At 32.4% G+C, this 19,230-nt stretch overlaps 1 protein-coding gene across 1 annotated transcript; it reads right to left on the reverse strand.

Moving 5' to 3' along the window:
* On the reverse strand, nucleotides 1-18,591 carry Smp_074560 (conserved Schistosoma protein, unknown function; the record flags this gene model as incomplete). The annotated part of the gene is made up of 12 exons (XM_018789887.1): nucleotides 1-155; nucleotides 1,079-1,175; nucleotides 2,629-2,700; nucleotides 3,163-3,240; nucleotides 3,681-3,764; nucleotides 6,657-6,743; nucleotides 9,567-9,644; nucleotides 10,002-10,082; nucleotides 11,098-11,175; nucleotides 11,896-11,954; nucleotides 13,710-13,817; nucleotides 18,457-18,591. 11 exons carry the CDS (start codon nucleotides 18,589-18,591, stop codon nucleotides 1,145-1,147), a joined length of 891 nt encoding a protein of 296 aa, XP_018655285.1. The 3' UTR covers nucleotides 1-155; nucleotides 1,079-1,144.
* Between the last annotated feature and the right edge of the window lie 639 nt (nucleotides 18,592-19,230).

Here is a 19,230-nt window from a genome sequence, read left to right on the forward strand (position 1 = left end):
CATAATGAATATTTTATATTTAATACAGAATACAAACAAAATCTTATTTTACATATAACTAAAAATTACTAAATATTATTAAAAAAAATAATTTGTTTATACTGAGATAAAGATTGTTCATATTCTATAGTTCTACTGTATTATTAATTATAAATCTGAAAAGTTTTTAAAAGAAACAAAGATACATAAAATTAAAACAATCACAAATGAAGTAGAAATAAACAATCAATAAAGGCGGAAAAAAATTTTTACCGAAAATTTGACCTTCAAAAAAAGCTCAACTTATTTCATGTTATCAGAAGGGGGTTTTGTGGAGATTTAAGTAATTTTATACAGTTGAGATCATGAGTCAATTGGAGCTAGACCACCAGGGAAAACCTGGAAGCACCGGACGTCCGTTTCGTTCTATTGTGGGACTCCTTAGCAATGCTCATCTACGACCTCGCCTCGTGAGATTCGAACCCAGGACCTACCAGTCTCGCACCAGAGCACTTAACTGATAGACCATTGAGTCATTTCATGCTAATTAATTCTGTATTGTCAAGATGTATAGTGTTAAAACAGTTCTTCATTTAATTTTCCCTGAACATTATTTCTGGAAAATTTTTATGAATAATTTCTTAAATACTATTCTAAAACTCTTTTTTCTTGGTATAATATATTATTCCATAAAACATAGTCTTGAATAATTTATAAAGATTTAATGGTTGAATTCATGAGTCGATTTAAGCTAGATAATCATAGAAAGCCTGGAAGCATTGGACGGCCGTTTCGTCTATATATGAGACTCCTCAGCACTATGCATCCATAATCTCGCCTAAATTGACTCATAGATTCAATCGATAAATTACTGCAATCTCCACAAACCGTTATTCTGATATTTAAAAAATATTTATCTAGACCTCACAGGTAAATCAACTCTAATGGAATTTATTTCTATTATCATTAGGTAAAATTCTAACAAAGAATAATCGTATGATTTCAGTATATTTGCAGTACAAAATGAATGTTTTTCTCAATTTACATTTATATTTTGTACCAGTTCATAAGTATTATTACTATCAAATATATTACTCACCACCATCATTTCTGGTGTATTTGCCAAGGTGCATTATTTTTGATGAATATGATCTTATGTTTTATTCTAATCCGTATATCTGTTATATGTATCCTCGCTAGAACAAAACATTAAATCGAAATTAGTTTGTTTAACCATTTGAAATTTGTAAATTTTGTATTCAAACTAAATAAGAAGAAGCCAGAACAAATATTGATGCAGAATAATATGAATTCATTATATTTCATGGTATCACACTCTACTACAGATACATTGATAAAACATTTGTTGTCTGTAACAATCACAAGCATTCCATGAACCTACTCTGTCTGTTTAATAATATATACAAGGATATAGAATTTACTATGGAACATGAAGTTGAAGGTAAATTCCATTTTCTAGATATTGGAATTAGACGAACATAAATAGGTACATTACAAAGACACATTCATCGCAAAAACACCTGGACTGGATTATATCTGTTATATCTTTTGGCCGAGTGGATGCCTAGTTAATGTGTGACTTGATAAGACCGCCAATTAGAGAGCAGCGAATTGTCGATTGGAACAGTGACACGAAACCGTACGAGCAGCCTAGAGTGCTAACCGGTCCTGCGATCTGCCTAGCCTAGCCAGTTAAGTCCAAAACACCAATAACAGCCTCAGTGGTATGAATCATTGTATTTCAAACATACTGAGTTTATATACCAACCAAACAAACCATATCGACCCATAAAATAGATAATAACATTTGTACAATATTTAGCCGAATGTGGCTGTGAATAGTAATCAATAAACTGATGATAACTCAAGGATCGTATAATAATAGTTCAAAGGTCAAAATAAAGTTAGTGATAAGAGGAAACGAATATGATTAGGTTAATTACAATAGGAAATATACATATTATATTGACCAATAAATAGTCCTCAAAAGTTACTATTCGTAATTCTCTTCGGGATACAACAATATCTCAGTTATCATTGATGACCTTTTGTCATCCCAATCCTTTATATTCACTTATGTCAACTGTTCCATACCATTTATTATCTCAATATTGAAATTCTAATACGTATTTGGTTGTAAGCAGCTGACGAGAAATCAAGAAATATATTCTGCATCGACATTTGCTCTGACTTTACTTAAATTCATAAAGGGAACTAATTACATAAATAACAAGATTTAGTAATGACAGTATATATATATATATATATATATATATATATATAACAACTCATCTATTATTACATAATCTTTATCAACTCGGAACAAGCTATGTAACATGTCAAATAATATTTTATTGATAACGTTTGCAAAGGTGAAATAAACAGGAGTTAAAAATCAATACTGAACATCAAGTATATAAATAATAACGGAACAAAAAAAGAAACAATTTCAGTCACATGTTTGTAAGTTACTGAATTACAGAACTCAATACGAACTTTATTATTAGTTATAACAATTTTATATATGTGATACTAATAGACTCATTTTTTGTTTTATACAAAAAAGCATTTTATTGTCTAAAAAAAAGACTATCCAGGAAAAAAATTTATACAATCAATACAACTTACTCTCGAATTATTTTCAAATTAGGACGCTGTGGAATAGAGTATGAATATGTGTTTCCATTACTAGAAACAGAACTAAAAAAATGTTAAAAAAAAGAGGAATTAAAAATATGTAACAATAAATCACTGTTTGATAATAAGAAATATGAAATAAGTAATACAGCGAATACTGTACATAGCTGCACAAAAAACGATCGTGTGTAACGTATGTTTAAAAGAATTATTAATACTGAAAAATGATATAAAAACATGAAATGTACACAAACATCAATAAACCAAAAAAACTTTCAACAAGTCCTATTTCCATAGTTGAAATCATGAGTCAATTGAAGCTAGACCACCATGGAAAACCTGAAAGCACTGGACGGCCGTTTCGTCCTATTATGGGACTCCTCAGCAGTGCGTATCCACGAAAAATTCTATTTCACCATAATTGGACAAAAGCAGAAAGCATACCAAACAAACACTAAACCAAAACACTAGGAAACATAGTATGGTTTAGTACTTCTGTGTTTATATGCATATGATAGAACTCACCTAGGTGCTGGCAATTCACCCATCATATTATTTGAGTATAGAGGCGTTTGGCGTGATTCAAATCTATCTCGAATATTTCTGTATTGAAAAGTATTTAAAAAACATAACAATATAAATCATTTGAGAAGATTATTGTGTCTAAATTGATTAAAAACGAATAACTGGTTTAATTATGTGCTGATATTCGACTTATTTTCTGTGTTTTTGTAAAATCATAGTGGTTGTAGGAGTTTGGTGAAATACTCAATGGATCAAAACTATCACACTTTACTCTAGACTTCAGCATGAAGTCACTTTTATAATGTGCTGTGGATATATGTAGTACTGATTATTTGGTGCAAAATTACTAAAATTACTAAATTATTTACAATAATCATGTTTGAATTTAATCTCAAAATCATATATGAATCGTACTAACGAATAGAACATTTGCTAAAAAATGTAAATGTACAAAGTTGTTTTATTCAAAAACATTTTTTATAAACCATCAATATTTGTTCAGGCATTGTATTACTGACCTAGTTTCTGACACGTTCAATAAATTATTTGAACGGTTATATTTCACAGGAATATAGTGGGGTTCATAAGTTTCCCGAACAAGCCTGTAGTGAAATAAAACCAAAGAAACAAACCAAGAAATAAACTAACTGTTACAATCACATACACATTGTAAACAGTTAAACAACAAAAAGGGGGACGAAAAAGAAAACAAGAGCACTGGATTAATTATGACTAGATTCTATTAAAAAAAAATACATAAATCAAATTTTAAAAATAGCCAACTAGAAAGGTAGCTACAAATAGCAACATGTTATTAAACAATAAAAAGTAGAACTTCAGTCAACAAACCACATATAAGACATCCACTACAAACCAAATGAATAAAATCTGGTAGTGTAATTCTTGGAAATGCATTGATATCAACATAGTAAAAAAATATAATAATAAACATACTTTGCAATTACTGTAATTACTAGACAAACAATTGTTTATAATAAGAAAAAACTGTGGTTCGCACGATCTCAGTAAGAAAATATTTATTGATGTAGATAAAGAGTTATTCCACTTTCCGCAGCACAACAACAACTTTAACCGACATTCTCAGTTACCTAACTATTTTGCTCCCATTTGTTTATTGATAAACAAATATTACAAATAGAAAAAAACATATCAAATTGTTAGTAAGGAGTTGTGGAGATCGTTAAGTTGCATTAAAATCATGAACCTATCACTGTTAAACCATCGTTGAAAACTTTAGGGAACCGAAAAGCCGTTTCATCCTAGCAGGGGGCACTTCAGCAATGCACTACCACAAATCTGGATGCAGAAATCGAACACAGGACCTCTGGGCTCACACACGAACATGCAACCTCTTGGCCACGTACTTGAAACCCATCACATCCTCACTAGTGGCCAGCTTCAACGTGAAATTTCCGGAGTTCTAGTGAAAAGCCGTGATCCGTGGAGTTATTCTGTGTCGGCTGTGAGGCAGTGTGGTATCTAGTACTATGTCAAGTCCACATGAGTTGTCCTAGCTTCCGAGTCACATTTTAACCATGTCAGTTATTCGCTAACTAGCTGTGACTACTTTCATATGAGTGTATGTATGTATCGCCTGCCTAATTCATTACAAGTATTTAGCGTATTTTTACCTGGTTATAAATATTGAGTCACATTTTGTGAAACCGAGTTTGCACACTTGCGTTCTATGATCCTCTTCTCTTCTCCATTTCTCAATTTGTTTGTTTAAATCAACGAGTGTGTGATAAATATTCGTATTCGAAATTCATCCTTATATTTAGCCCGTTATTCTCTAACGCAAATTAAGTCGACAATAAGATACGAAGGTAGGACGCATGTAGATTTCGCTAGGGTCAACATACGATAAAACGCAGTGCAATGAAAAAAACAGTTCCCACTGAAGACGATGGAAGACAACAGAGTAATGTCGCGTTTTCATTGAAGCTAGACTTAAAGACCGTTGGATGTCGATTCAATGGTCAAGGAGTTAAACGTTCGTGCGCGAGCCCAAGGGTCCCATGTTCGATTTTCCCACGCGGGTTCGTGGATGTACACTGCTGAGGCGTTCCATACTACGACGAAACGGCCCTTTGGTTCCTTAAATTTTTCAAGGATGATCTAACATGGATTGGTTCATGGTATTAACAAAATACACTGATCATCACATAATCAGTTATGCTCCGTCCTAAGAAAAGAAAAATCACACTAAATCAACATAAAATATATTATTTTGAATAAATTTCGGATCAAAGTAAAGCCATTGTTTACTTAATAAGATATCATACCGACTAAAAATCAAACATTAAACAATTTTCCAGTTAGATTGAAAACGGACCTAATACTGAGCAAAAATTACAGAGTGAAAAATGTGACCTCACTCGTTCATCATTTTCTAACAATTTCTTATCCTTTAGAGATGGATTAGATTTCCAAAACTCAGTTAACTCATGGTTTTAATAGTGGTGATAAGAAAATAATTTAAATGTATTTTTTACTAGTAATATAGTCAAACCACTTCTCTCACCCACCAATAGCAAAAACGATTAGAAGACTAAGAACAATAATTAACGGAAATATTGACTGTAAACTATAATTACTCTTCAACTGGTAATTTATCAGATTAAGTAAATGCAGCTTTGAAGTTTGTTTTCAAGCTTTATTTCAGCTTACAATGCGGTACAGTTCCTATTGCTTATTATGGAAGAAATAAAGATCTATTTATGATTACTTTGGTTGATGTTCGTCTCGATGATAGGAGTCCAAGTGAACTTTGTTTTCCTGAGACAATCACTTTGAAAAGTGGTCGGGGAGTTTTTATTAGTTTAGCATACATTTTAGCTGTCCATGGTTATCTAATAAATCTGATAGTAACTATGTTGCTTATTCGTATAAAATGAGTGGTAACTCCAGGAGGTCACATATTATTTCAATATATCAAGTTCACTTCAACTGTAATATATTTATATTTATTGTAAACAATGCATGTCAGATGCATAACCATTATTTACTTACTATGTGGGGAGGGGAAACTCAAATAAATTATCAACTTAAAGCATGATTTTGAACTGGTAAAACGGTGAAAAACGCGGATGTTAAAAAACATTTTGTTATCAACTGAACACATTAGACAGCATGTCTGGGAGTAGAATATTATATATCTATGGTATTTCAGAGACTTTTGACACTTTAGAAATAATTACCACAATATGTGTTACTTGTAAATAAATAAACAGGTGGAAGTGAAATCAAAGCATAAACGAGAGTATTGATTGAAGTTGTTAATATGTTACGGAAGATGGAGTAAATCAATCGCCAACTTTCTATTAGCAACATAAGAACAACAGTCTTCCCGTTCCCATTCTCTGTGAATTTAAGACGATCACATCTGCTAAAAACAGATTTCACATAAATGAAACAATTAGCAAATTAATAATACAATACTTGCTTATTTATGCAAACATTATACCACTCACTTAGCGTCTGGTATATCCCCCATTAAATTATTTGAACGACTTCCATATGGAGATAAGTGGCGCGGTTCATATCCAGTATGAGTGTTTCTACGTTAAAAGTTATTTCAAAGATGCAAATTTAAAATGAATTATCTGAGAAAATTGTTGCAAGTCACTCAACTTGAAGTATGGTACAAAAAATTACTACAAAAAAAGACATTATGGTGTTTGCATGAACTAATGAAACCTTTGCACATGATGACTGCTAGACTTCGAATTTCAAATACAATATGTTCGTTCATACTCATATAATACTTCCTGATTAAGTTACGTTATTGCTGGGATTACCAGTTTGCATAATAATTCATATACTCCTAATTATCACATTGGCGTCGCGATGGAGCCCGTGATGGAACGGTTGGACATACACTCAGATTTTGATTCCTTTGAGGATTACATGGAAAGGTTCGAAACCTGGGCTATGATCAAGGAAGATGTTGAGGATGTTTATATTGTGGCTCATTTCCTTACATTCATCGGAAAAGAAGCACACAGCTTAATAAAGACTTTGGCACTTCCAGACAAGTCGATTTCACTCCCTTATGCAACTCTCAAGCAACTACTACTAGACTAAATAAAATATACAAATTTTGAATGCGATAAAGAAGGAAAATTCAATAAAATAATTGATCAGGACTCCAGAAATTTCACTGCTTTACTATGTCATCCCAGTCCAATACGTAATCAAGCTTACTCAGATAACAATTCATTGGGGAGTTTTGAAACAGTTCATGAAAATGAACGCAAGTTTAGTAAATGCTTATTCTGTGGCAAGTTTCACCTATGTAGTTCATGTGTATTTCGTAATTCCTAATGCTTTAAATGTGGTAAAACTGGACAAATTCAGTCGGTTTGTAATACCATGATTCGTTTCGCTGAAACTAATGTTAAAATTTGTGATTCCACTAAGTTGAGTGTTTCTAATGATCACTTATCTTTATCCAAAACTTCTAGAAGCGGTATAACGTCACATAGCAGTTCAGAGTTAAATGAAAACCAGAATAATTGGGAGATAAAAGCTTCTAATCAACCAACTTCTTATCGGATTTCTCGTGTTATTGTATCAGATATGGTTTGTCATAATGATTCACATATTTCTGATAAAATTTCTTACAACTCTGAAGATAAAATGTTGAATGAGTCAAATCATGATCGAAAACCGGATTCAGTTTTGGTAGATGCTAATTTTTCTAATTATCCATTATTCTTTAATTAAATTCTTAATAAATATGAGGAAAATATTTCAGAAAAATCAAATTATGATGTCATATCAAATGTCATTTGTCCTCACAATGGATTTATCTATAATGATATTCCTAATGAATCTGATAAATATGTCCCAAATGAGTCGAATTCTAGTCACATATCTGATATTATTATATCAGATGTTGGATATTCTCACGACCAATGTATTTTGAGTATAGTCCTCAGTCAGTAGTATGATGAATCAGAGGGAATAGCACGTTTTCCCGAAATAATCAGAGAACCAGTATACCCAGTTATAAAGTTTGCACAGGCAGAAAATTCAAATGGAATCGAAGATTAACCTACTGGGTATGAAGCAGGTGCACATTTTTCACTTGATCGTCCTGCAGTTGACTCAAGCCTAGGTGAATCACATGTGTTAATTGCACATATCAATGCATATTTATCTGTATATTCTAATATAAAAAGCAAAAGGACTTTGTGTCATATTTTGTATGCAAGTCAAGTGCACATGATGGAATGCCTCAAATTGTATGTCAGTGCGTATCACAAAATACATACATATAATAATCAAAGTGTGAGATATAAGAAGATAATACCGATTGGGAACGTCAAATCGATCATTACATTGCGACGTAAGGACTCAAAATTATTTCGTGAGGGAGGACATTGTTGGAAAGTCTATGATGCAAATTCTAGATATCAGTGGTTTCACTACAAAACCGATATAGTGATTGTATGAATACAAAGACCTAGGTGATTCTGTTCACATTTCGGTTGTTAATTCTAATACTAATGAATATATCCTAGATCGTACAGAGTCTACATCTACTACACATTCGGGCAGACACGTAGTGAACCTAACGAGAAGAGGTACGATTAATAACAGAACTTTTGATTCTCCTTCAAGTTGTGTCGGATGTGGTGTTTAAATGTAGAATGATTCCTTTGTACATGATGACTGCTTGATTTCGAATTCCAAATACAATATGCTCGTTCTTGCTCATATAATACTTCTTGATTAAATCACGTTAATCCTGGGATTCCTAGTTGGTATACTAATTTATATACTCCTAATTATCACAGACGTGTAGAAAACACAAAGAACAATGTACCGAAAAAACTTTCAACAAACTCTATTTCAACACAATTTGACAAAAGGAGAAAACGTATCAATCAAACAATCAGACACAGTAACATTAACACCTCGGTAAATGTATTGTGTCACAGAATTAAATCCAGTGTTGTCAATCTGAGATACAGAGAGATGAATTCCAACACATAATTTGAAATCCAAAAGAATCGAGAAATTCAATCCCTCAATACTGTCAAATGACACTAATTAAAGTAAAACTAACAGGACTACCACTATAAATGACAACGTTATCATTAAACGAACCAATAAGGTAACAAGATCTAGTGACAGATTGTCAGTAGGTTACAGGTGAAATCAGTTCACAAAACTGTGAACTTCAAGTCACACAATGGCAAAACAAACATTCAGAACATATTTTAGAAACCACATCATTTCTTGTTGGAAAGAGTTCAATAAAATCCAAACCATATATAGAGAATAGAATGCAAACATGTTACACACAAATAATATGTGTGTCGAAATTTAGAACCACAAAGCTTCTGTGTTTATGTGCACGTGATAGCACTTACCTAGGTACTGGCAATTCACCCATCATATTATTTGAGTATAGAGGCGTTTGGCGTGGTTCAAATCCATCACGAATATTTCTGTATTGAAAAGTATTTAAAAAACATAACATTAGAAACGAATAACTGGTTTAATTACGTGCTAGTATTCGGCTTATCCGTCAGTAATATTTTCTGTGTTTTCGTAAAATCATAGTGGTTGTAGGAGTTTGGCGAAATACTCAATGGATCAAAACTATCACACTTCACTTTAGAATTCAGCATGAAGTCACTTTTACAATATGCTGTGGATATATGTAGTACTGATTATTTGGTGCAAAATTACTAACATATTGAAAAGTATGATTTTGCGGAAACAGTTTAAAATTTATTCCGAATTCTCAACGATGTCACTTTAATTCCAAACTTCATGTATTATATAAATATTATAGTACTCACCTAGGTGTTGGTAAATCACCCATTAAATTATTTGCGTGTTGAGATGCGTTGCGTGGCTCAAATTCGTCTCGAATATTTCTACTTTTATAAGTAATTAAAAAAGCATTTTCAAAATCATTCACTTGGTGAAGTTGTTGTATCTGAAGTTATTAAGCTTTAACTGATTTAATTTTCTAATCCAAGTGAAATATCATGCACATTTTTATCCTCAATTACCGTCATTTCTTTAGTAATGTGTTTCTATAATGTTTTAGTAATTACTAATTATTATTCTATTGAAGATACCTATGATGTTGAGGTCATGCCTAAGTTTGATGAGTATTGCAATATTTAAATTGTAAGAAGACGTATTCTTATATTACATATTTTCTCTAACTATTTTGTTCACTCAGAGAATAAACTACATTTTAATTAATAGAACTAAGTCTTTGACATGTCAGCTAGTTGTGATGCAAATTGTCTTTGGCTTTGTATCTGCCTATTTACGTTTTTACCGATTTTATTTCAGTTGAGTTCTTTTCATGTTCATATGTAGAATGTGTTACTGATGATAATGAAAAACTATCACGAATACCTCAGGTAAACTGAAATTTGTTAAATTTTAATCCTTTTCAGTCAGTTTAATCACAATAACACTTTCCATAATTCTTATTTCAACAAGACCATTAATGTTTAATTCTGATTTGTTGTTATTACTTTTAATTTGATAACTTCTTTTTGTTTGAAGGTCAGGCTTTATTACTACATATTTGGGGTTGTTCTGTCGTAGTCTCCCCTTCGGTGAATATCTTGCCTTCTTCATGAGCTTTACCATTTGAGGGTCACTGTCTAACGGTTGTGCGTGTCAATGACAATATTATCCTGTTTGTAATAATTATGTTAGTAGAATCAAGACCATTCTTAACCATTAATTACCGTAGGCCTAACTGAACTAATTTCAAGAAATAAAAGAAGAAAAATAAATTAATATTGTAGGTTGTAATATTTTTAGCCGGAGGGAAACAATGAACCAACAGACAAAGTTCTGCTCATTTGTTTCTTTTAAATCATTTCTGTTTGCTAATTATCGAGACAAGAACTAATGGAGTGCTTTTACCTGTTGTAAGGAATATCTTCGACCTTGTACGAATTGATCGAACGCGAGCGATCGTAATCATTCCATTTTGGATACGACCTACAATGTAATGACATGAGTAAAAAATAACTGGTTGTTCAATTCATTGTATTAGAGAATAATCACTTTCTTAACAAATAATGTTAAAAATCGATTACAAGCAGTATATATTACTGAATAACTAAAAATAGTTGAGGTCTTCAACCCTAATTGATACCATAATATATTTCAATCTCCTAGGTTTACTTGCTCGAAAATCAAAGTACAATCAAATGTGTTGTATAAGTAAACAAAACGTTTGACGAAAACTACCTGTGTAAGTGAATGCAATAATTCACTTCTATTGTACCCACGAATGTTATTTGTAACTCGGAAAAACCTTACTACAAACCTATCGGTAAGATTAAGGAAACACAGATCAATCACCAATCACGATTAATCTCCAGGCTTTTCTTATGTTATCTACAATGATAAGAGATATAAAGAAACAATATTCCACCTGAAATGAATTTACCGTCAATCATTATTTGTAGCAAATATCAAGTTTTGAAAAACAATGGCTAAGTTGATTAAAGCAGTTTTTTTATAAGTAAATTAACTTTCAAAGCGTATATATTATACTTGGTAAAAATAAAAATATTTTCATGTTGCTTCGTGTTAATAATGTTTATATTGAGAAAATATTTGCAAAAATAACTGAATAGATCACTCATTTCACCACTTTGATCACGTACAAAAGGATTAATTGTTAGGATGTTGTTAGTGAAGATAATTTATTACCTTGCTGTATTTGACATGTCGTTGTACACAGTGGACGGTTTCATACGATCATACGCATCCTACAACATTAGATAATGGTAAAGATTCAATATTAATGTATGTTAATGTGTATTTTTCCACTCGCTCACGGAATTCATATTTGAGTGCACCACATTTTTAATATAGCTGTCTTAACGTGCAGGTAGTCATATATATATATATATATATATATATATATGTATATATATATATAAGTAGTGTAAAAATTACAAATGACTACAGATTATGGTGAGTTGCATGACATGTTTATTTACTCAGTTCACTTGCATTGTACGAATATATCTTAGTCACTGATAATTCTTTATTTCAAATAAATATAAAATTTCTAGGTAAACAACAAAGATAATATTGACTCTGACACTAAACAACTCAAAGACACATAAACAACAAAGATAATATTGACTCTGACACTAAACAACTCAAAGACACATATTCAAGATCATTTAGTTTGAGTATATATTTACTTAAAATACCAGTTTCCTAAATGAACTCAAATAAAATCTTTCATAGGAATATTTACTGTTCTAAACTGATTGTCGCCTGCCTTCTCAATAGTCCAAGTTATTGACTTTTGAATTATGATTACAGTTCATGCTTTAGTTATTTTCATGAGCCTTGTTCTATCATCTCCCAAACCAATCACTTTAACAGAATCTGTATAAACTGGTGAATTGAATCTATAAATAAGAAAATTAAGTACTGGATATTTCACTATTACTGACTCTTATGTTGTAAGAAATTGTTTTGCCTATATGTACCGGATTTGGTTTATAGTCGACCTAGAACGTAGTTTTATAGTAATAATCTGTATTTCCATCAAATACAACTAAGGATCTTTATAAATAAAATAACACAATATCTTGGTTTTTTAGCATCAAACCAATACTCTTGAAAACTCTATCATAATAAAAGTATAAATATCACTGTATTATTCTAATAAAGATTGTTATTTTAGTGACTATGGAAAAAGAACACCGTTTTCGCCCAAGTTTAAATGGGTGCGTAGAAGCATAAAAAATAAATAATTTAAAATGACATCTGAAATATGTAGACGTTATTTTGCAAAAATGACACTAATCAACATGAAACTGTAAAGAAATGAACATAGGTTTAAATTAAAAAAAGCAAAACCTCAGTAAATGTATTTTTATAGTATGTATTGTGTTCAGTGGTAGTTTTTGACTGAAACTGTTTTTACTGATCAGAGGTTCGTAGAAAAAATTAAAATATTTTTATAGACTTACTTCATAAGTTGTATAGTATGGATATTAAATGCATTCATAGAAATGTTAGAATTTTACTCAGAGCACAAAATATCTTCACTTTCAAAAAACTTATTTTTACGGCATAAATAAAAGCTTACGATAATTATACAGTAGTTTTAAATGATGACGGGTGTTCACAAAAATGTGACTTTAAAAAATTAACCACCAATATCGTTATGACTTAAGATGCCTACTATACACAAACACTCTCAATAAATCATTCAAACTTTTATGAATTCTAATAATTACACGACAGTTTAATACCATTTTAGCTTCACAAATGTGAAGTGATAGTCTCTATCCCATAGCTCTTTCTCTATTATAATACTAGTCAAAGTTCAAATCTGCCTCAATTAAGAAACGCGACTTGCTTTAAAGTTATGATAACATAGTGTTCAATAGTCTCAGGGCAGAAATGTAGGTAAAATGCTAACTGAAAAACAAGCAGAACTGAAGTGCATGGAAAATTAGCTAGTGCAACCGAAACGTATCTCGTCAAAATGAATTTACCACATATTTATTCATGTTTTGACCCTCATTTGGCAGTTGTCTATAGAGACGTTCTCCATATATTTGTTCTTTCATAACATTTTCTGGTACGCTTCTGTAAAACACCTGCTGGATAAATTTTAATAAAATTTTAACGAATCAGTATCAATATCAAACTTTTATCTTGATTAGTTGACTAGTTTACTAGCTAATCATATGATCTAACCAACAATGAAGCACTCTGACGGACTAATAACCAGTGCTTCAGAGTGGCCTACCTGTAGAGCTACTTAGAATATACTTTTAAATTTTCGGGTATAACTCATAATGTATACATCTTAAGTGCGTCTTCCCATAATTAAGATGACCAGTTGAGCAACATATATTGACGTAGGCACTGTAAGTAACTACATGCAAATAATGCATTCCGTTGATTTTAATTCATTATAAAAGTTGTAGGAAAAGTTTATGGGATCGGGCGTCCAACCGATCAAGCAATGAAATCTACCTGATTTCAAATTCAGAAATAAATCATCATTCACATACACTTTTAAACGCTAGCCCCCAAATACCTTGGTACGGCCGGCGCTTTAAACGGGTTGGTGGACGCGGCGAGTCCACCTGGTGGAGTTGGAAAACCTTGATTCCAAACCAATGGTACACATGGGCTCCAGGGAATAAATGGTGGATGAATCAATCGTTGGTCACCGGCTACCATGGGACTACATCTCCTCACGATGCTCCACTGCCTTTTGGGTCAGACCTTTAGGTCAAAGGCTCAGGGTGTGGTCCCCTAAAGAAACCACCTGCTTTTGTTTGTGCACCTGGGCAGTATCACAGCCCTCACACAAATGAAATGAGATTTGTGCGGCGCATATGTATCTGGTGCTCCCTTTTACCAATATTTATGTGTTCAAATAAATAAAAATAAATAATTTAAACGCTCACAAGACTGAATTTTTTTACTGTATGTTCGATAGAGTTATTGAGTAGATCAAATCATTTTCTCGGATTTATGGATAGTGATTTTAAATTTATAGTCTCACTTAACCGTAAGTTGCATATAATCATGTAATTTGACATCGAATAAAATAGCTTTGAACATAATTCATATAGAAATAAGCAATAGAATCCAGGTTCTGAACATTTCGAGATATGTTTTGGTTTAAAATGAAATGATTGTCTGTAACTTTTATTCGTTTTGTTTGAGGGGTAAAAGTGGCAAAACAATTTATAGCACTAACCTCTAAATGAGCTTGTAAGATCGAAAAAGATACCATTTACTCCTTTATCACTACGTGCTAGTCAAGATCACGATTAAATACAATCACCACCAGCAGAGAGTTTTAGAAAAGCCGTTCGAAAACGGTGTAACTAAATTGCCCTCCTTCAAAAACTATGTCCAAATATGTAATAGTGTACATATATTCATCTTTTTATCCAATATAGATATTTCCTATGTATCGTTTATGTGCGTTTTTCCTTTAACTACATAATGCAGAAGACTATTTTCTTCAACTACTCTAAGTGCCTCTTACTTTGCTTTATACCACCTACTTGGACATCAAAACCAATCTCACCATTATTATCTGAGCATTTAGCTTATCGATTTAGGATGAAAAGCCTTCCATACAACTTGTCTTTTACCTAATCCGAATGTAATCAGTGAGCGACTAGACGAGGATAAGGGAAAATAAACGGCGTGCGTTTTTATGTTTCCGAGTTCTCACTGTCCTGTTAAGTAGAACAAAGCACAAGAAACTGCCTGGAAGAATGTATCCCAAAATAATTTGTTTGGCTTCTTCACTTTATACCATAAATACTCCCAGGAGGCCACGAGAAGTACCAATGAAGACCCTGAATACACGAAGGATAGGTCGTACAGGTTCTTTATGCTGATTAGGTGAGGTCAAAAAACGGACGATGTTGCCTGCTATAGGAGTTGGTTGAAAGAATATTTAGAGTGATCAAACTAAGACGGGGCACTAGTTCTTGAGGTGACTGAAAAATGAACTGAGATATATGGATAGGCGTAGACTAACGGAATGGGTTTCACGTGACTAACATAACTCGCGGTTGAAGACTTTGAGTGACATGGCTTAGAATCGCTTGCACTGGGGCAGGTGCGTTTCTCATTTGTCTTTCCGTGGCATTTGGGTCCTAAAATGTCATGATACCTTTAAACCACTTTTTCTTTATCCCATTTTGTCGAATAATCCTGATATCGTTCTTACCTCTACTACCATGGTATTCCTTAAGAAATAATTTTACTTTGCATTGTTAATGCCGTATTATAACTTGAACCGATGCATAAATATATGTTTATTAGGTTTAAAGTCACACGTGACTAACTAAAACCGATCTACAAATTTTCAAACATATGTCTATGTTTACATACTAAGAGAGGTCAAAGATTTCACAGATTTTCACTTCGACTTTATACCTGACCAAACAAACTCGATTTAAAAACCAAAGTTGCAACTAAACGAATAAATGAATTTTTACTCCAAAAGTGATTAGAGAACGCATATAGATATACAAGCATGATCAAGTTGACATTTTTACCATTTAGGTCTCATGAGATTTATAGTAAATATCCCACAAAGTTGAATAATGCCAAACAATTCAGTTAGCAAAGAAACAGAAAGTTAAACCTTAAAAACATTCCCAGATTGATTCACACCTAACACTTATGGCTATACAAGCTAATATTTATAATGAATAGAAGACTAGTATAAACCCCTAAAACTCTAAGATACAGCCAACCAGTAGCCCTTATTATAAAGTAATACCAGTTTTCTATCAGCACAAAAGCATTTAAATCGGGGACTTTATTTTGTCTTATGACCACATTTAAATCCATACATTCAGAAACTTATGTCAAACAAACTGATTCAGCTAGATTTTAGGTCTTAGGTGGTTCAATATTGAAATTGTTAGTTTTCATATGCAAATTGATATTTTTAAAATTTTTTATGACGTCAACTGAAAAGACAATAAAAGTTTTACGATAAAAGCATTAAGGTCATAAGATACAACTCCATCGGCATAGTTCTCCCAAACTTCAAGTTTTCTCTAAAGCACATCAAAGTTAAGTGCTTAAAGCATCTATGGAAAGGTTAACCAAATCCTCTACACTTTTTGTAGACTCAAAGCAATTTCAGAGTTACATTTTTTGGCAAAATCTGAGCTATAAACAAAAATATAATGAATGGAAGCATCATCACCTTGATATAAGCACTAAGTAAAGCTTCTGGGAATGTTGTGCAATCGTCAGTGCTACTTCTGTAACAGATACAAAAACTGTGACACCTCACTATATTACAGTTTCATGTTTATATAAATAAAATGGAAAGCTGATTCATATATGAAGAGTATTTAAAAGATTCATTAAACAAACACTCAATTATCCGACGACTGACATGAAACTGAGCGCAGTCATCTTTCTAGGTAACAACACTTATGTTTAAAACACTGAATTTTTAGTCAGTCAGAATTGCAAAACTCCGGAATTAAGTTGTCAAAAACGATTCCAAACTAATTTAAACCTTTGGTGTTTAAAACCTCATATAAAATGACAAAAATGAGGGATGCATTAAGTTTAGTTATACCGTTATTATAATTTAAATATATTATTCCGTGGATATCAGGTTAAAGCATTGATAATTTTAATAAACCCTAAAGGCTAGTCCAATTCAAATAAAACGCTTTTGTATAGACAATTTAAAAACTATCACCTTAAATAGCAGAAGCCCACAAACAAACACAATGAATGATAGATAAAGAGATAAGGCTCTCCACTTTCAAGCATATCGTATATTAACAACTCGCTCCTCTCAATTCGTTTTATTCATCCATGTCAAGACAAAAAGAAACATGGCACGTGAATCAGGATTCATATTATGAGCAACATTCGACCCCTTATCTTATCGTAGGATGCGGTGACCTTATACTGGCATTTCGTATCTTTAATTATGATCTGGGTGTTAATATGTCTTATCTTTTTGCTCCCTCCAGCACTAATAATCTCCGGGGTCATAGCAAGAAGGTTCTGAAACCGCGATCTAATAAACTAAAGGTGGGGTCCCGTTTTTCTCATCGAGTGGTCAATGACTGGAACGCTTTACCAGAACAAGTGGTATCAGCACCATCAGTGAACATTTTCAAAAAGAAGCTGGACCTTCACTGGAAGGAAGTCTGTCAGGATTAACACAGGTTCATCAACCTACTATCCTTATTACTGAAGACTGAAGACTATTTGTTTCTAAGAAACATTATGCTTCACTCCGTCATAAAGATTTTTCTCAGAGAAGAGCACTAAGTGTTGAGTGAAAACCATGGCAGCTTTGAATAACTTCTTCCTTTCAGAATAATCTAAGTTGTCAAATTTTGCTGCGCAGACTAAAGAGTTTTCATATTTTTATGATTTACATGTTCAAATACATTTACTTATGAGTGACGTTAGCACATATAAATTAGGAAATAATTTCCAAAAAGGAATTCAGATAAAAATCACACTCTTTTTCTATACTTTATTCATCGGTGGGTTGTCCTGTATTTTCTTCAAAAACGAAAATTCAATGAAACACGAAATATGTCAAGTAAATTTTTTTTAAAATATAATCATGACTAAACTTTTTTGTCAGACTAGTTAAACAGTTATTCTCAGGCCTGATATGTTAGTTGGCACACAATAAACTGAATTTTACGTTAATACACCTCTGAATCGGGGATAATAAGTGAATTGCAATCACATGTTCAAACTTACTTTCATGCCATCATCAACAGGTTGTGAGTAATTGCGCAAGTTATTTTCTCCATCTCTAATAAAAGAACTCTTAACATTTTGTGCTATTTCATCAGTTCTGTAGGGGCTCTTCCTTCCTTTGCGACAGCGTGGCATATTTAGTTAGCACACGTTGTCCACGGATACTTAAAATAGAGTTATAACGTTACTTAAGCTACACTCAAACACAGCAATACGCAAACACAGCAATACGCAAATCTTATTATGTTGAACTTGTGGTAACACTACGTCAGATCCAGTGGTATTCGTGGGAGAAGTAAGCCTAACAAGATTTGTAGTGAAAATAGTTTTACAGTAGTTGGATGCCGACTTTAAGTATTTTATTGGTAAGGAAATTCTGCTTGTCAAAATCTCAGCGACGGAACTATGAGCAAACCCAACTCCTCACTTGAAAATCTAATGTGAACTTTTCATAGAAATATGATCAAACAACAAACTTGTGCAATAAATTTTTAGTCAAAGTATATGTGGTCAGTGAACTTTACTTTCGTCACATCTATATGTACATATCTACACCGTTATTTTAACCCGATTTTTCACATTTGACAATTCCGGTATTTCGTTGAAAATGTTCGAACAGTAATGTCGAGGGAAGCATTGAGTTTACTCCAAGCTCAGATCTTGAATGTATTGGAAATATAATCTTCCACCCAAATGTTATACTGGCTAGTGGTTTCCAATTTTGCCACCATTAGAAAGAAAACTGACTAAAAAGAGTGAACATCGCCCCGTCGG

The sequence above is a fragment of the Schistosoma mansoni genome, chromosome W (assembly GCF_000237925.1).
Source record: "Schistosoma mansoni strain Puerto Rico chromosome W, complete genome".
Classification (NCBI taxonomy): domain Eukaryota; kingdom Metazoa; phylum Platyhelminthes; class Trematoda; order Strigeidida; family Schistosomatidae; genus Schistosoma; species Schistosoma mansoni.